Raw genomic sequence first — 19,256 nt, forward strand, 5'->3', positions numbered from 1 at the left:
CTCCCTCCCTCGCGGGTAAACTCCGGGCATCCATCAGTCTGTTAATTGCACTAATTAGAGATCGCGGAGGTGTTAATTGGAAAACCCTGGTATTGTGCCTGTTTGGGGAAGAAAACGTCAATAAAAATTAATTGATGAGTTGGCAGGGCGGGCGGCGCGGGTTCACGGCGAGGCGCAGGGTGTCGTGGCAAATGTTACGGCTCAGATTAAGCGATTGTTAATTAAAAAGCTACGGTAATTAATACTCCCTACGCCATATGTGCCCGCGGAAAAGGCACAAAGGTTTCTCCGCGTGTGGGGCTCCCCGGCCCTCTTCCAGTCTCACCCCAAAAGCATCCTGGTCCTGGGGTTCTCCTTTTAGCCCCAAAATGGGTAGAGCTCGTCACTTCCGGCCTGGGGGCGGGGTGGGGGGCACAAAGCGGACCGGGGAAGTTACCAGGAGGCGTCCCCTGTTGCATGCCCGCCAGGGTTCTTCGAAGGGCCAGGAGCCTCAGGGGAAGTGGGAGCCCCCAGCGGCCCGCAGCCTCCCCCGGAGCGGAAGAGGAGACTGCGGCTTTGACCCAGCTTCCTTCCTTTCTTCCGCAGGCGTCTGCGGGAGCTTCGGGGCCTGGCCCAAGGCTCTGAGATGCCCTGGTTCCCCGAGGGGTTCCTGAGAGGTGGGAGACTGGGACCTGCCCAAAGGGGGGACTAGAGCCCCAGAGAGAAATTCTAGACCACCTAAAATAATGTGGCCTTAGTCACTTTCCCCTGACCCCAAGGGGGCAGAAGAGGGGTCAGGGGAGGTGGGGGTGGGGTGGGGGATGAAGGCCTCAATCTTCGTGAATCCTAGAAAGACCTAGTTGCCCCCTCCTTACGCACTGTATGAAGGAAGAAAGACCAATGTGGTGACAAGGGCAAGGGGCAGTGACTTGCCTAAGGTCACACAGCTGGCCCTTGACACCAAATGATTTCCTTCCTGCAAGGGTCTTCTCCTCTCTCGCAGGTGTCAGCTGCTGTTGGCTGAGGGAATGAGTGATGAGGGGGGGAGGGAGTGTGGACAGAGGGGAAGGGCAGGAGTGGAGGGAGGAGGGGGCTTTTGGAGGGGACTCCCCCCCACCCCAGTACCAGAGGAGGCAGCTCAGGTCCACATTAGGCGGAGCCCTTTGGGCAAGGGACCACAGCCGCAAGCCAGATGGGTCTTCAGTGGCTCCCACCTGCCACTAGAACACTGTGGCTTTGTGTGCATGTGCTGGGGTAGGGAATTTTACCCATGGAGCTTTCCAAGGCCAAAAAGGCCTTCAGGACCACCTCTCTGTAGAGATGGGGAAACTGAGGCCCAAAGGAGGAAGGCAGAGGATTCACAGCTGGTTGTGGCTGAGCCCAGGCTCCTGCCTTCTCCTAGCCAGGGTCCAGGTTCTCAGGGCCCTGCTGTCAAGGTCTACCAGCACCCTGCCCCAGGCCCTGTTGCCTCTAGAGCCTGCTCACCCACAGTGCAGGGAACACCCTAGTGCTATTGCAACACCCAGTGGAGAGCCAGGCAGGAGGCATGAGGCTGCTGGTGTACTCCTCCTCAGAGAGCAGGTGTCCAGCACAGAGAAGGTAGAGGGTGTGGAGATGCCTGGGAACACGTGCAGGTTTGGGTGTGCATTGGTGGGTGGGTGGGAGCAAGGAAGGAGGTGAAAACCCAGGGAGAGGGCAGAGCGTGCCACATGGGAATTAATGCCATTCATACACCCTGCGGAAATGACTTTTCAAATGCATATAATCTCAAGCATGCAAATGAGAGGCTTGCTTCACCCTGTTTAATATGAATGATCGGCCCTTGAATAGCTATTATTACACGCCACATTGCAGCAATTATGTTGTTCACTGGGTGTCGCTCTGTAACCCCCCCCCCATAAAAAGACAGAAAAGAAAGGGACACCTCTGTTTGCAGCCTCCTTCCTTTCTTCTCCCTTTTTCCAAACTTGCTGTCTGATCCACAACTTTATGGTGTGTGTGTGTGTGTGTGTGTGTGTGTGTGTGTGTGTGTTGGAAGGGGGGCACTCTCCATTACCCCAGGGAAGTAACTGCTGGATTTTCTTTCCTTTCTCCCGTACACACACACACACACACACACACCCCTGAGGCTCTGGTCTTTGTCCCCTGGGGCCCAGGAGTTCTCAGATCTCAGAGAAGCTAGATTTGGAATCAAGGCTGGCAGCTGCTCTCCACCCCCAGCAGGGCCAGGGTTGGGGGAGAGGAAGCAGGGTGGGCCCCTGCTGTCTCCCCATCCCCCTTATGTGTAGCTGGGGCCCAGGCCTGAGTGGGGGAAGGTGCTCTGCAGGTCGGTGGCAGGGATCAGGGTGGGTGGCTCAGAGAAGGGGGCTGGGGCCCTGTGCTCGGGCGGTGGAGGCCGGTGCCCACCCCATCCATCATTTGACAGCCACTGGCCCTCAGGCTGACATGGCCATTAAGGCCTAGGCCCAAGTGCTCAATCTCTTCCGAACCATCGCCCCCAACCTCACCCTCACCCTGGCCCACCTCTTCTCAGAACTCAGGAGTGGGAGAGGCAGCTGGGGGTGGGCAGTGGTAGGGAAAGCCCTTGGAAACACACAAGAATGCATAAACATGGGACACCCTAGCAGCATAGGGTCACCCAAAAGGCTACACAGATCAATCTATTAGGATGAAGACAAAGTCACAGAAGAAGAGGGGCCACAGGACCGGTGATGTGGCCCATGTGGCTGGTGGGCCCCCCACAGACCCTTAAATCTCTCCGTCCCCCTCACACACTCCCATACCCTTACACTTCTCCCAACCTTGCTTCCAGTAGAGACAAAAACAGCAAGTGGCCTGGCAGAGTAAGGGAAGAGTCCTTCTGGAGTGAAGGGAGAGGATTTCTGGGCAGGAGGGAGATGCTCTTGGGAGCCGCCACCTTGGGGAAGGAATGAGGAAGATAACCAGTCTCTCCAAGCAGCTCTCTGATCTGTGCAGCCACGACCTGTTGGAAGACCATGTTGTGTGATCCTGGGTCTGCTTAGGCCAAAAGAGGATCAAAGGAAAGAAAGAACACTGGCTGGGTTCTGTAGGCCCCTCAATCTCCATGTTAAATGGGCCAAGTCTTGGGCCTCTCAGGGCCTCAGAGTCTTCACCTTTACAAACAGGGCAGGCAGAGAGAGAAGGGGTAGACTGGAGCTTACATGCTGCAAGGTGGTTTACGTGTGCTGTTCAATTTACTCTGCTCAGGACTCCAAGAGGCTGAAATGAATTACTTCTACAGACAAGGAAACTAAACTTTAGGAAGTGTTTGGGGGGGGGAGGTGTTAATTTATTTTTAAATTTTAAAACAGATTTTATTTATTTGACACAGAGATTGAGAGAAAGAACACAAGCAGGGGGAGGAGCAGAGGGAGAGGGAGAAGCAGACTCCCTGCTGAGCAGGGAGCCCCATGTGGGGCTCGATCCCAAGACCCTAGGATCATGACCTGAGCTGAAAGTGGAGACTTAACCAAGTGAGCCACCTAGGCGCCCCCGGGTTTTTTTTGTTTTTGTTTTTGTTTTTAGTTTATTTATGTAAGTAATCTCTGCACCCAATATGGGGCTCATACTCACTACCCTGAGATCAAAAGTCACATGCGCTTCTGACTGAGCCAGCCAGGCGCCCTGAGGTTTAGGGAGTTTAAGACGCCTGTCAAAGATCAGTGGTGGGTACCAACCAGGTCCCTTGTGACTGCAATTCATGTTCCTCTCAAGGGGCTGTGGCTTCAGGGATAGGTTGGTACTGAGGGCACTCCAGATTTTGAGAGCAGCCCTGTATACTAAAGTACCCCATGTGCTTACAGGCCCCCACCCCCTACCCCCAGCACATGTTAGAACCTCCTTGAGTGGTAGAAGGAAGCTCAGGCCTCCTCTTTCTCCTGGCTGCCTTTGACCGTTCCAAACATACCCTCTCTTTCTGGGAATGTTTCCACCACTCCTTGAGAAGCAGCTGGGGGAGGGAGGGAGGGAGGGCGGGCACAGGATTCAGGCCTTGACTCTTTGCCCTGAACTCTCTGGACTCTCACTTTTTCCATCTGTAAAATCAGGATGATAATAGCTCTCTCATTCCTTGTGAGAAGGAATCATAGTGCTTACAGAAACAGTAAATATTATGGAGTATCTCCTTTTGGCCAGGTACTAGGCTGAGGGGCTTTAGAATGGAAGGTCAGAGGAGCGGGACCGCTGGCTGCCTTCACTGCACAGCTCCAGGCCCAGCTGAGTGGCTCCCAGTAGGTGCTGGGCAAAGGGCAACCACATTTGTGGAACAAATGTGGATTAGAGCTTTTCTGGGTCCTGGGGAAGGAGACTCTGTAAGGAGGCCCTGCCCTGGGGGAAGTCTCTATCTATAGGGAACACACCCAAAGGTCATTACTGGTGGGGGTGGGGCCCAGCAATATGGTTGGTCCAAGTGAATAGCTCCTCTGCTTTGATACAGGGTTTCCTAGAGGACCCTAGCTTCCAGCATGCCCTAGCCTGGAGGGAGAGCCCAAAACGGGTTTCCGACCCCACCCTCCCCAGGGGCAGGGGTGAAGCCTTCACCTTTTCCCCTTCCCTGCCAAGGTCTCCTGGAAGTCCAGGAAATGGGGAGGAGGGCAGTGGGGCAGCCTCAGCATGTCTGGAGCGGCCCCTTCCCCCAGCCTAGGGAGAGGGTGACATGGGGAGGAGAGGAGTCCCAGGAGCTGCTCCCTGGAAGTTGAGGAGGAGGAGATGCCTAGGACTGGGGCCTGGGGGGGGGGGGGGCAGCTGGGGGTGTTAAGTGGCAGTGGTGTGTTGTTTGGGGGTGTTGGGGGGACTCCACTGGCTGCCCTGGGATAGACAGCGGCGGCCTGGAGCCTCAGCCCCTCCCCCATGGCTCTCCCCCTCCCCCCCATCCAGGTCCCGCTAGAACGACATGATGGTGGAATCCGCCTCGGAGACAATCAGGTCGGCCCCCGCTGGTCAGAACGGCGTGGGCAGCATCTCCGGGCAGGCCGATGGCGGCGGCGGGGCCGGGGCGGCGGGCGCTGGCGGCGGCGGCGCGGGCAGGGACCCGGCGGCGGGCGCAGACAGCAACGGCGAGATGAGCCCTGCGGAGCTGCTGCACTTCCAGCAGCAACAGGTAGGAGCCCGCGCCCCCTTCCCGGCAGCCGGCAGGACAGGGGCCCGCCAGCGGGGCGGGTTGGCCCCCCCCTTCCTGGTGACCCACGCCCCAGGCTTGCCCGGGGGGCCTCACTCTTGACCTCCCCTCCAAGCCTCCCAGCCTCCAGGGACTCCTTCTGTGCCCTCCCATTCTAGTGGCCACCTAAAGGCAGGGGCCCAGCAGCATTCCCAGGAGAGAGAAGTGGGACCCAGAAGTCAAGGAGTTTAGAACAGCCCCAGAAATGCCCACAAAGACAGAATGACGCTGGGCAGTAGGCTTGAGACTGTGTGTCTGGGCTGGGTGGTCGCCTGGGCTCTCCTCCTGCACACTGTGGGGACCGAGACCCGTCTAGGTGGATGCCCCTTGGAGGAAGGGGCTATGCACAGAGGAAAACCTTCACTTTGTGTTGTAAAATGTTCCCCACCACTATCTCTGCCTGGGCACCTAATCCAAGCTGTGAAGAAATTAAAGTTCCAGGCACCCGAGTCCAAAGCAGCTAGGGAAAGGCCAAGAGCAGTAGGCTAGAAGTCAGACAGGGCATCTCTGTCTGCGCCCCCCCGCCCCCATCCCCCTCCACCATTCCACCCTCAACTACAGAGTTCAGGAGTTCAAGACCAGCTGCTGAAGCTTGAGAGGCCCTGGGGTGGGGAGCCAGGTTGGGTGATGACAGAGCAGGGGCCCCAGGTCCTGGGCCCACAGCCCCACCCCTGGACAAAGGGAGAATCATGCTTGACAAGTTCAGGGGAACCGGCCCAGCCAGCCCTGGCCTTGGGATTCTCCTCCTCTTATTTGATTGCTCCTCCAAGCACACTGATGGCACTGCCTGTGGGGGGGCTCTCTGGGAATGCTGTGAAGTCGGGTCTTGCATGAAGGTCCCCACCCGTGCCCCACCCCTGCCTCAAGTGTACACATATGTGGGTTCCCACGTTGTCCTCCTCTTCTCTCCCAGGCTCACCCTGGGGCTCCTCCCCCAATTCCATGGCCCCTAAGGGGCCCTCTCCCACCACCACACTATGTGAAGCTGGAGGTCAGACTACAAGCAGCACCATCTGAAGCCCCAAACCCCGCCCAGAGTTGGTCAGCCACCACTAACACAGAAACTGAATGAACCTGGCTTAAGTCCCAGGCAGCCCCTTACCAGCAGTGCAACTTTGGCCAAGTCATGGGGCCTCTGTGAGCCTTGGCCTCCTCGACTCCTAACGTACAGGGATTTTAGGATCAGATGCAAGTTGAGTGTGAAGTCCCTGCACACACTGAGTGGCCCATGTGGATGCCAGCAGACTTGAGAATAGAAATCACTTCCTCTTACAAACTGTGGAGAGGATCTGTTACCTTTCCCTGGAGACACAGTCCTTGGGAGTTTGCTGGCCTCTCCCAGGTCTTCCTAAGCAGGTTCTCTGGGGAAGAGACCCACAGAGTTTGTGACATCTCCTGGGGATGCAAGGTCAAAGGGCAAAATCCTACCCTTTATGAAAATAATAACAAGACACACCCCACCAGAAGTCTCCAAGGCCACTCATTTTGTATAGCCACCTCTTCCCTCCCTTCTGTGCACACTGAGCTCAGAAAGATCTTGAAGGTGGCGGGGGGATGGGACATGGGGGAACTACTGATACTGCAAAGTGTCCTTTAAACAATTGCTAAAACCGCAGAGTGAACACAGATATCTGTATAGCTGAGGAGATGTGTGGGGTGGGGAGAGACAGAACTTTCTGTACTGATCAGGTTTCTTCATTCTGCATTGCACACGAGCCATGTTTTGCCATCTATATTCCGCATTCTGGTTATTCCTGTTTGTTTTGGGGAATATCCCAAAGTCCTGGAAAATCCTATATCTGTTTCACAAATAAACTGGGGTGGAGATTTGGAGGCAGGCAGAGGGCTGTTTTATCCATTTGGGCTCACTATGGGCCTGGTGCCTGGGGCCAAGGAAAATATTTGAGATCTGAAAAAAGTTCTATTGGCTCCAAACTATGAAAGAACCCCACAAAACTAAAAATTATAAATTTTTCAATTAGCAGGAAAGTCTGTGGACCCTCCTTCTAGCCCCATCCATATATGAGCCAGGCTTTGGTGGGGGGTGGAGCTTACGGTATAACACTTTCTGGTACCCCCAACAACAAATGTTCCTGGCTATTTGTGGGGTAGAGTAACTGTAGAAAAGAAAGCCTGGCCCAGCGGGTTCCTCCTCCCTCTCCTCAACCCCAACCAGGAAGTCCTTCGAGGACAAACAAATAACCTTGCCTCTGTTTGGCTTGTTGGATCCTTCTCCTACCCAGGTCACTTAATCACCTGGCCACCTCTGGGTGGTGGGTGCTGTTATTCCCACTCTGCATAGGAGTGGGCACGAGAACAGCTGCAGATAGATCTCAGGTCTTCCGGTTCCTGGACCCAAGCTCACTCAGCCTCCTTTTGGCTACTATCCCTGTCACAGGGTCCCCGTGGGAAATGGAGGGAGCAGGGCTTGACTCATGGTAGGTGCTAGATATCCGTCTACTGGTGAGTGCATGAGAGCGCCCCATTCCTGGCCCTGAAAGCTCTTAAACAAACAAAAGCAACACACTGCCCTGCCGCAGGCCCTAAGTAGCCACTCTAGGGGAGGGAGGTTGGGGACCAGTGTGCAGGCTGTGCACTGGTCCCATTCCTCGTCCTTGGGCCTCCTTGCACCTCCAAGCCCCTCTCCTTCTTTTACATCTGTCCGCTGGTCTCTGTCTCTCCACTCTGGATAAACAAGCCCTGGAAATGCAGTCTTGGCCTTTGAGAGTAATGAGTTGACAGAGCAGAGAGAGATAAACAGGGCAAGTCAGAAGTCAGGCCAGTGACAGGACTTTAGGCCGAAACAAACAGTGCTGAAGAGGGTGGCCGCATCACTTTGGAACAAGAGCAGACACCCGTTTCCATGCAACAGCAGGCTGGGAGCTTGTTCAAACAGAGGCTGGGGCTGGGGCTGGGGCTGGGGGTGGGGAGGTGACCTGGCTTGACTGCCAGGCCCCATCTGACTAGGGAGAGGGTCCCCTGCTGGCTGCAGTCAGGGCCCCAGCTTCCAGCTCCCTCGTCTCAAGCCTGCTGTTGCTGGGTCCACTCTGTCCTTCGGGCTCTCCCTGGGTCTTGGGCCTTACCCGCTTCGGGAGAACCTCCTGAGAGAAGAAGGCTCGCAGTGCGGTAGGCCTTGGAGCATGCATTCATTCAGCAAACATGCTCTGAATCTTATTTACACCGGGCTCCCTGCTGGCCAGCTGGAGTTGGTGATCTGCAGCTGCTATTAAAGAATACCCTGGGCCCAGCAGGCATGCCAGCTGCCCACTCATCCCCTTCCTTCCCCAAGTGAAGTTTCCTTCCTCATTGCTCCTTCCTCCCATTTTCCCTCTGATGGCTTTTTTCTTTGAAGGTTGGCCTTGCATTTTATCCTAATCTGATTTCTCCTGGATAAAATGTCCCCAGTGTGTTGGGGGGGGGGGCAGGTTTCCCCAGGGACCGCACAGGTACTCCTTGGGCTCTGTGATGGGGGGCAATGAGAGCTGGGACGAGTGTGGGAGGTGGTGGGCCTCCAAAGGCCTTGGGGCCCGGCCTGACTGCTCTGGCCCAGGAGAGCCGGTCTTGGGCCTGGGAGGGCTGCGCCAGGCGGGGTGGGAGCCGGCAGAGAGCCGCTGGCGGCCACGCTGAAAGGCATCCTGGGCCTCCAGAGCCTGCACTTCCATTGTCCTCAGGTTTCGGGGGTGACAGGTCAGTGAGGGTCACAGGAGGGTTGCCTAGCGTCTGGGAACTCCAACCGCAGTTGCTGTGACAACCAGGGCCAAATCCCACCCTGTTCACATCCTGTGAGGACATTCAAAGGGGTTGGGGGGCTCTGCACACTAATGGCCTTTTAACTCACCCCCTCCTAAGAGATGGGGGGGGAGTGGTCAGGGCACAGAGGGAAAGAAGAATGGAAGACATTTTTGTTTTCCTCCCCCATCTGGCCCTCCTCTGCCCAAGCTACTTAAGGGGACGAGGTGGAAAGGGAGGCTTCTGGGGTGAATTAGCACACCACCCCCTCCCACCCCACCCACACTCTCAACAGTGGTCTTTAGTTTCAGATGAGGGGCCCATTTCTCCTTGGGACCCACACCCTCCAGATTCTACTCTTCTCCTCTGGTCTCACCTTCTGGACTCTTCTCTTTTCTTTCAGTAGGTTGAGGCCCTCCCTAGGAGGTGCTGGGGGCCTACAGGGAGAGTTGGGGCCCCAACTCTCCAGAGGGGAGACTTAGGAACTCGTCAGTGAAGCCCTTGACTCTCCAACAGCTGTAGCATAGCATAGCTGCTGCCAGGGAATAGAGGCCCAGGTATGAAGGCAGCCAGTGGAATTGTGGGTGCTGTGGAGGGAGAGGGCCTTAACCCTTGTCCTGGTTACTGTCCTGATCCAGGGTTACTAAGCCAAAGGGTCTTTATGGGTCTGCCTCCCAGTCCAATAAAAAAAAAGTTTCTTCAGGAGAGGGCTAGGGCAAGGCGGGTGGGAAGGGCAGAGGGAGGCCCCAGGCCCAGGAAAAGGATCCTCAAGGTCCCTGCTTTGCTGGGACCAAGAGGAAACCAGCCCCCCTTACCACTAAGCCTTCTGCTATGGAATTCTGACACCCCTTCTGGCCCACCCCCACCCCCTTTCTATGCTAGGATTCTTGGGAGTTTGGGGGCAAAGGGGGAGAATTTGGGGGAGGAGTGGCTGAATGTTTCCTTATCTGAGAGTGAAAGATTAAGATGCAGAGGGCCACCCTTAAGTGGGTCAGCGAGTTTCTCACCAGTGGAGCGCCTTCATCCTGAGCAGTCCCGGTGGGAGTCCTTGGGAAGGGACTTGCATGCCCCTACATGCTCCACTCCACGTCTGTCCAATACTCAAGCCCCCTGCAGAAGAAGCACTAGTGTGAGGCTAGTGGCTGGGCTCCTGTGGCTCTGGACCCAGACCTGAAAGAGACCCGCTTCTGGAGAACCAACAGCTGCATGGTAGTGGCAGGTCTGGGATGCATCCCCGAGCAGCAGGCGGTGGGGAGCAGAGAGGAGGGGTCGCATGGGGACTGGCAGCACTGCCACCACACTGCTCTGTTTGCATGCTTTCCAGATCCTGCAGCTCCCTGGCCCTGCCTCCTGCACACCTCCCTTGGCGGGGCTGGGAGGGAACCAAGGAGCCACAGAGGAGTGCCATTCTCACTTCAGAGCATTTGGGGTCCCTTGTTAATTCTCATCTCCTAGAGGCGAGAGCCCTTTCCTGGCAGTGGTAGGAAGGGGGCCTGAAACCCGGCTGTGCACCTAGGCTCTGAGTCTCCCACCCACGTGGGCCTGCCTGTATCGGTGCGTTGCTGGTTTTCATTTTAATGGTTCTAATTTGAGAATGCGCCGATGTCATTTTTACGAGGTTGGTGTAAAAAAAATTTACAGCCTTTCCAAAAAGCTTTTTTTTTTTTTTAAGGGAAAAAGGTGTAGAATCACTTCAGGGGTTTTATGGTCTCCTCTCCCCATCCTCCTTGCTGCCCCCCTTTTCTGTGTCATTTCATGTTTATGTCTCTGCTGGAGGACAAAGCCTGGCTAGTAGAGAACCTGGATCTCCCCAGGTCAGTACATTTAGTGGTTAGGGGCCACTGACCTCTGACCCTTCTCCCTGGGCCCCTTCCCACCCTCTCTGGCCTCAGAGAAGTTGCATTTCAAGCAGTGGGCTGAGAAGTATTTCCTGTTTAATTCAAATCAACAGGTAGTTATTAGGTACCTACTGTTTACCAGCAGTGGGTTAGGTATCTACCCTCAAGAGATTTTATCACTTCCTGCTTAAAATCCTCCAGCAATGCTTCCTCCAGCACAGAATGAAATAGAAAACCGTTGTCCGATGTGATCTGGCTCCTGCTCACCTCTGGGACTTCCTCCGAGGCTACTCAGCTTGGCCACTCTGGCCTTCATACTTCATAATGCTCTAAGGTTTAGGCCCACCTCAGGGCTCTTGCACCAGCTCTTTCGTCCACTGTGAATTTGGTCCACTGAAAGAGTTCCCTCCTCATCCTAAATGTCTCCCCAGAGAGGCCTTCGCTGGCCACACAACTTAAGTAGGCCGCCAGCTGTGCTCCGTGTAATGCTCTGTGTAACGCTAACCAGGCCTGCTTGTCTTTGTTTTAGTGTCTGGTTCATCTTATTAGAACATGATCCCCGTTAAAGCAAATACTGGGCCTTCCTAGGGGCTAGGATGGTGCAAATGCCCTGTGGGGCTTCACAAATCCTTTTTGAATTATTGACAAAAGAATAGAGAGTCATACTCTGGCTGCAGGTGCAGGGGACAGGTGATGGGCTTTCCTGGGGCTCTTTTCAGGTCTGGGATAGGCTAACCTCTCCCCCCACCCCACCCCCCACACAAATGCTCTACTTGTGTCCCTTAGCCTAAATCTAGTCAGCCCCAGTTGAAATTAATTATCAAGACAATTTCCATCTCAGTTTTGCCAAAATTAGCTAGATGCTGACAAAAGAAGTTTGGATTTTATTTTGGCTGCCCCTCACCCCCATCCAAATTAAACCAGAATTTGCCAGAAGTTCCTCTCTCTTGCCTGGCCGCTTGTGGTTCCTCTTCCCTGTGCAGAGCCCATGTCAGGCCCAGGAGATTCAGGCTCTGCCTCTGCTACTGCATGGCTTTGGCCGTGTCACTGTCCCTCTCTGGATCATTTCCACATCTGTGAACTGCATTGTGCTTCACAAACCAGTTAGCTTCAGATCCACCGCAAGAGATACATTTTTACTTGGAGCCCTAGCCCGGTTTCCTGAAACAATGCTTATGCCTACCTGATAACTCTGGTGCTTTCTTATATGCCTGTGTGTGTTCCTTTTTTTTGACCCGCTAAATTGCTATTATGACCCACCATTAGATCATGACTAGCAATTTAGAAAACATGAGACTAGAAACCCTCCAACAGTTCCAGTTCATCAGGTCTGTGTGATGATTATTTTTTTAATAATTTTTTAGAACTTTTTTTAAAGATTTTATTTATTTATTCATAGGCAGAGACACAGGCAGAGGGAGAAGCAGGCTCCCTGCGGGGAGCCCTATACGGGACTCGACCCCAGGACCCCGGGGTCACACCCTGAGCCAAAGGTGGGCGCTCAACCCCTGAGCCCTGCAGGGGCCCTGGTCTGTGTGATTCTACTTCTCCATTCCTAAAGTTTAGCCCTTCCAGCTCATCTCCGAGCTCCACATCCCCGCCCTCCCAATCCTCAGGCTGCAGAAAGGACCATAACCAGCCCTGCACCTGGCTTCCATCGGCGAGGATGCCTGTCCCTCCCCACTGAATTCTCTGAGACAGAGTGAGGGTGTGGTCTCATCCTGCAGCCAGCCCAGGAGACCCTCCTGCTCCAAGACTTGTTTTTCTTTTTACAGCAGCCCCTGTTGCCCTCAGAGTTCTGGCTTCATTCCCCTTCATCCCGAGAGTGCCCCACCGCCCTCCCTGGATGTCATCCGTTATAAGCCATTTGTTCCTAATTGTGGAGATCCTGCTAATGACTTCTGAATGGATGGCGGGTGGGGGCGGGGTGGAGACTTCTCCTTCATTAGCAAGACCATTCTTAGGCTGGAGGGGGTGAAGGGGTGGGTACAGGCGGGCAGGGAGGTTGGTGAGTGAGTCCTGCTGGATGGCACTGGACAAATGCCCAGGGGATGCCCAGGAAGGTGCATATTAATAGTAAAGATAAAAGCTGATGTCCATTCAGGACCCACTGGGTGCCAGGCACTGTGCTAAATATTTCATGTGCATCGTGTACTCTTCACGGCAGCTCTGGGAACTAAGGACAGGGTTATTCCTATTTAGCAGAGAAAGAAACTGAGGATCAGGTAAAGTGACTTATCCAAGGTCACTCAGTATATGGTGGATCCAGATCTCTGACTACAGTCTATGAACTGAATGACCTACTAGTGCCTCCTTTTATTGTTGTTGTTTTTAAGATTTTATTTATTTGAGAGAGGGAGAGCACAGAGGGAGAAGCAGACTCCCTGATAAGCAGGAAGCCCAACTCAGGCCTTGATCCCAGGACTCTGGGATCGTGACATGAGCCCAAGGCAGATACTTAACTGACTGAGCCACCCAGGTGCCCCTACTGCCTCCTTTTAAGGAAAGCTAGCCCTTATCCCCCAAACCACAGAGCTGGAGATTAAGTTTTAAATCCAAGTGGTGGAGAAAGGGGATTTGAGAGGCTAAATGACTCCCAGTTTTCCATTCTGCCCTGAGCCCCACTCTCCTCCCTCTTCCTAGGGTTTCCATGATGGCTTCTCCTTGGTGTGGGATTCTTTTTTTTTTTTGAAGATTATTTATTTACTGATTTATTTGAGAAAGAGAGAAAGCATGAGAGAGAGAATACGAGCTGGGGGAGGAGTGGAGGAAGAAGCAGACTTCCTGCCAAGCAGGGAGCATGACGCAGGGCTCTATCCCAGGATCCCGGGATCATGACCTGAGCCGAAGGCAGACACCCAGCCGACTGAGCAACTCAGGCACTCCTCGGTGTTGGATTCTAAATGCCTTTTCCCAGCCAATTCTGTATTTGGGTATCTCTGGACCTCGAGGAAGGGACAGTAAGTCCAGCTTTCTGAAGATTCCTGCCTTGGTCTAGTCTACCCACCCAAACTACCTTTATTTAGCTCCTCTTCGCACCTAGACAGCTGAAAGCACACAAGGCTCAGGGGAGAGGAGATTCACAGGCCTCGAGGGACGTGCACAAGCTCCTAAAGTCCTTCAGTGGGTGAGGGCAGCTGAGCGGTCAGAGGTATCTGGACTCCCATTTCCTGGCCATGGGACCTTGGGTCTCAGTTTCCTGGTCTTTAAGAGGAAGATAGTGACATAGGCCCTACCTCACTCGAGGTGGTAAAGCTTCATAGGGCTATGTAGGAGGTGGTAAAGCTACATAGGGCTATGTAGGAGGCCCTATATAGAGGCTAGCTCTTGAGCTCTGTCTACCTGGCCTACCTCCCCTGTTTACCGTAGACCAAAGTGAATTTCACAGGTATGTCTGCTATCTGCTGCTGCCCGGGAAGGGGGCTCACCGATACATTTGACAGCACCTGTGCTTTCAAAGAGGCTATGACCTGGTTGGCATCATCAGAGTGAGTGGGGCTGGCTCTGTTGGGGTGGGGGGGAGCCACCATTGCCTAAGTCTCAGCAGTGGGTACCCTGGAGGAGGGGATCCTGGGCCAGAGGGACTCCACCCCTCCCAGAGTGCTGTCCCCAGCCAGGGGGTCTAGATGTGTGGACAGTGGTAGGGAGCGGGGAATGAGCAGCACTGGAGTATACTGAGCAGTCAGGGTCATGTCCAGGCCGGCCGAGTAGGGGAGTTTTGACCCCAAGGCACCCATAGCATGAATTTTTGGTGGTACTCAAACCACTCCAAATTGGGTCAGAGCTGAGCCCCAAGCAAATTACACAAAATGACTTTGGTTGTCCACCATCACTGTCCCATTGCCTGTAAGCGCAGGGCCTGTGCAAGGTGGCCGGGCATGCGTGTGAGTAAGGGAAGGAATGAAGGAAGGAAGCGCCTGCAGGCACTCAGGCTCTGATGACCTGAGGACCTCCGTGGGCTCCTCCAGCCTCTCCTGCTGCCTGCCCTGGGGAATAGTCTCAAGGCCCCTGGCCTTGCTGGGCCATTTCACTCCTCTGTACAGTGGGGGTAAGTGGCCAGGGACACATTTCAGCCTCCCGGGCCACCTGAGGACCTCACCCCTGAGGACTCTGGCCAGTAGAGCCAATGTCACCACATTTTTCGGGCTCTGGGGCCAGGCCCACTGCTCACCTCCACTCAGGCTCTGCAGCCCTGAGCCTGGGAGCAGGCCAGGTTCTGTTCTGTTGTGTTTCAGCAGCTGGCCCAACCCCTGGCACATAGCAGGTGCCCCCTAACTGAAGGAAGGAGTGAGTGGGGGGGGATTCCCAGGAGGGGTCGGCCTTGGCTGGGCTCCCTGTCACCTGGCCTGCAGGGGAGGAAAGGCCCAGACTGGGAGGAGGGCAGGAGGGTGAGGGAAGGGCCTGTCATTTTTTTCCTGTAAGTCTTGTAATTTCGTCCTTTGGGAGACTACAAAGAGTCTGCAGGGAGTGAATCCAGCTTCCCAGGCCACTCCCTCAACTTCCCCTGGAAGGCCATTCCCTTGCGGCTCCCCTCTGGGTCACCTGGGCTGCCCAGCTCCCCCAAGCCTTCCTCTTCCTCCAGCTTACCTCTGACCTCCACCCCCCACTTCTCTGTGGCACCCCCACCTTTGGAGAACAAAGAGTATTTGTCTGACTCCTTAGACCTGGAGGGGGTCCTTCCTGATGATTACATGGCCACCTCCCTTCTTTCACCCCATCTGCTCCTTTCCATAGCTTCTCAGAGCAGCCTTTTGACTCAGAGGGCACATTTCTAGTTTCTGAAGTGAATCTTGGAGAAGCAACCCCAGGCTACTTCTCCAGGGGGAGAGAGGGGCTGGGGAAGGCCTAGGATCAGGGCGGGTAAGGGGGGGAGGTTGGTGGGGGGCATTCATTCCTTGGGGCATGTGCTCCAAGATACACCAGTATTTGGAGACCGTGCTAAAGGGAAGCTAGGTTAAGTCTGGGGGTGGCTGGGCTGTTCAGTGGCAGTGAAGGGGCTTGGAAGGCATGTGTGTATGTGCAGTGGGGAACTCAGGAGCATTTGCCAGGCAGAGAGTGTGTATGAGTGTGTCCCTGTTGCACCACACAAGGCTTTGCCTTGTTGGTGCTTGTGGTGAGGTCAGAGAGAAGTCCATGTAAGGACAAACAAGTGTGTGTGTGTGTGTGTGTGTGTGGACAGAGGTAAGGGAGCAGCGGTGAGCACACTACATTACGTAGGCACGCTGGGCAGAGGAGAGAACCCAGGTTCCCGAGAAGGGAAGGGAATGGACACTTTGCAATGCCACCCAGAGGGCTAAGCTTGGGTCCTTTCATTCCCCTGGTGTTTCAGAGATGGACAGTGGCCTGGTTTTGCCTAAGAGACTGGGACACAGGGAGAGAATAACTTGCCCAAGGTCATACTGCTGGGAGGCAGCACAATTGGGATTCAGACCCAGGTCTGTCTGATGCCAGAGCACCCCCACCCCGCCCCAGTCAAAGGCCTTGAGGCAACTGCCTGGGGTGCCTGAGGAGAAGATCTTTGTGGAACATGATCAGGTTTTGTGCTCCTGGAATGTGGATTCAGGACAGGTCCCCGAATCCCCTGCCTCTGAACCACCCAGCCCCCACTGACCCAGAGTGGGATGATAGAGGGCTTGGCCATCCTTACAGAGGACTTCCTGGGCCTCCTTCCCTGACTCCCTACTCTCTCATCAGACCTCACATCACTCACCTTCCAGGCTCACAGATGAGCCAGAGCTGCTGCTCCTGCAAACTCCACACACTCCCCACCCCTGTGACCCTGCCAACTCGCAGTCCAGTCCAAGCCGCCGGGGCCTCTGAGCCTGGACTGCCACAGCGAGGCCAGAGTTACTCGCTGGTAGTTCAGACGTGCCCTTGAGGACTTGACCCAGTTCCCCGATCTGCAAGGCCCTACAACTCAGATCTCTGGAACTCAGACAGCCACACCATGCTCAGACCCTGAGACAATACCCTCATCCCCCCTCAGCTCCAACTGAATGACTCCAACTAAATGCTACTCCCTTCGCTTCCAGACCGGCCACCCAGCCAAGGCTTCCTGGGCTTAGATCCTCTGTCTGACACCTCCAGACTGTGTGATCCTGGGCAAATTACTTTACCTCCTAGAGACTCAGTTTCCTCAGCTGTAGAATGGAACTGATAATCCCTACCTCACAGCCTCACTAGGACTCAATGAGATCACGTGTGTAAAGGGCCTGGCACATAGTAGATGCTCAGCAAGTAGTACCTAGTATTAGTACCTAGGGTCCTTTTGTGGCCACTCTCCCTTCCACTTGCTGCTCCTTTGAGTCCCAACAAAACCTTTCAGGTCCCAGAGGGAGGCCCCAATAGGCTCTGATCTCTATACCCCAGCAGTTCCTCCCGAGACTCCTACCTCTAGGCTTACTGCCAAGTCCAAGTGGACCTTGGGACCCTCTCACTCATCCCCAAGACCTTCCACCCGGGCCTGGCCTTCTTCCCTTTACTGCCCCCTGACTCTGTGAAACCTGGATCCTGCGCTGACCCCCAACTGCCCCTGCCCCCCTCCAGGCCCTTCAGGCCATGTCGGAGCAGGCTGGCTGCACTCTGACCCTGACCAGGCCCCTGTCTTGCAGGCTCTCCAGGTGGCCAGGCAGCTCCTGCTGCAGCAGGCCTCGGGCTTGAGCTCACCGGGCAACAATGACAGCAAGCAGTCAGCCTCTGCGGTGCAGGTGAGGAGGAGGGTATGGGAGGAGGGCAGGGGCCAGGGCCAGGCCTGGCGGGGAGGGTGGGCTTGGCCCGGAGGGAGGGGCAGGGCCAGTTCCCAGTGCCACAAAGTGGGCAGCTTTCCAGAAGCCAATGCAGTCAGTGCCTGGGTGGGGTGAAGAAACTTCACTTTCTCTTGTTTCCACCTGATCAGCCAGGCCTTCCTCTACTCAGCCTCTTTTTTTTTTTTTTTTTTTTTTTTTTGTCTAAATATTTTTTTTGTTTTGTTTTGTTTTTGTTTTTTTTTTGTTTTTTTTTGTTTTTTTTTTTATTGGTGTTCAATTTACTAACATACAGAATAACACCCAGTGCCCGTCACCCATTCACTCCCACCCCCCGCCCTCCTCCCCTTCTACCACCCCTAGTTCGTTTCCCAGAGTTAGCAGTCTTTACGTTCTGTCTCCCTTTCTGATATTTCCCACACATTTCTTCTCCCTTCCCTTATTTTCCCTTTCACTATTATTTATATTCCCCAAATGAATGAGAACATATAATGTTTGTCCTTCTCCGACTGACTTACTTCACTCAGCATAATACCCTCCAGTTCCATCCACGTTGAAGCAAATGGTGGGTATTTGTCATTTCTAATAGCTGAGTAATATTCCATTGTATACATAAACCACATCTTCTTTATCCATTCATCTTTCGTTGGACACCGAGGCTCCTTCCACAGTTTGGCTATAGTGGCCATTGCTGCTAGAAACATCGGGGTGCAGGTGTCCCGGCGTTTCAGCCTCTTTGTTGCGTGTCACTCAGTTTGTGTCTGCAGGCAGGTTATCTCTCGCTTTCTCCTCTCCGGGGTACCTCCCGCACCTCCTGCACTTCCTACCTCCTGCTTGCTTCCTTTCCCTGACTCTGCCCTGGGAGGGGGGTGTCCCCATCCCTTCTCAGTTTTCTGTTTCTCCATCCCTGTGGGTCACTTGGCCCATCCCCCTCTCCTGGGCTCTCTCTTAGATGTTGAGGTCACCACGTGCCCCCCCATCTCTCACCCACCAATTCTGTCTCCCCCATTTCCTGTCTCTTGGTGTCTCTCTATCTCTTTTGTTTTCCTTTGCACAATCTGCCCCTTTTTATCCCCCCTCCCTTCCCCCAGCTTGCCAGCCCATCTGGCTGGCTGGGGGAGGGGAGATCTGTGGGAGGTGGGGGTGGGGGGGAAAGCCGGGCCTTCTGTTTACCTTTTGTGTCACAAAGAACTTGGGAGAATTGTGGTCTGAGTCGGGGTGGGTCACTATTCGGGCAGCAGCCGGCTCCCCTCCCCCTGGCCCTGCAGCCTGCCTTCCCCTCTCCCCTTACCCCTCCCCACAGCAGCAGGGGAGGCTCAGAATTGGGGAGAGGATGAAGCAGGGCTTTGAAAGGAAGTTTATCTAGGGGAGAAAAGGGTGAGCACGATCCTGATCTCCAGATCCTTAGTGGATCCTGGGTGAGAAGCTCTGGAGTTTGCAGGAGGTGGGAGGCTGAAGGGAGGTGGACAACAGGGGTAGGGTGCAGGGTACTCCAAGAAGGACCCAGGACTAGGCTTTGTCCTGTGGAGGGTGAGATTCCAGCGCTCTTGTAGAAGGTCAGGGGGACTGACAGGTCCGGGCCTGAGCAGTGCCCATGGCCCTCCTTTCAAAGTCTTGATCTTAAGGAGACGGCCCTCCAGGGGGAGGAGTTGGGCCAAAATGGGTTATGGTCTGGGTGGGGAGGTCAGAACAGAATCTGGAAGAAGAGAAAGTTCTCACACTGGAATGATGCGAAAGGCTCTCTGGCCCCTGTGGCATCCGGACTGGGCCTCTTTGGATTGGGGACTCCCC

At 54.8% G+C, this 19,256-nt stretch overlaps 1 protein-coding gene across 9 annotated transcripts in view; it reads left to right on the top strand.

Moving 5' to 3' along the window:
• Nucleotides 1–19,256, top strand: part of FOXP4 (forkhead box P4) — a 54,037-nt gene that overhangs the window by 13,882 nt on the left and 20,899 nt on the right. For 4 of the 9 annotated variants that reach the window (XM_038554010.1, XM_038554015.1, XM_038554012.1 and 1 more), the window contains exons 2-3: nucleotides 4,876–5,098; nucleotides 17,319–17,429. In XM_038554010.1, coding sequence (XP_038409938.1) covers nucleotides 4,892–5,098; nucleotides 17,319–17,429 — 318 coding nt within the window. In that variant the 5' untranslated portion in view covers nucleotides 4,876–4,891. Of the gene's footprint in view, nucleotides 1–4,085; nucleotides 4,230–4,875; nucleotides 5,099–13,544; nucleotides 13,683–17,318; nucleotides 17,430–19,256 lie in introns of those variants that run through there. The other 5 variants (XM_038554013.1, XM_038554017.1, XM_038554018.1 and 2 more) reach the window with 3 other exon arrangements.

Source organism: Canis lupus, chromosome 12 (assembly GCF_011100685.1).
Source record: "Canis lupus familiaris isolate Mischka breed German Shepherd chromosome 12, alternate assembly UU_Cfam_GSD_1.0, whole genome shotgun sequence".
Lineage (NCBI taxonomy): Eukaryota > Metazoa > Chordata > Mammalia > Carnivora > Canidae > Canis > Canis lupus.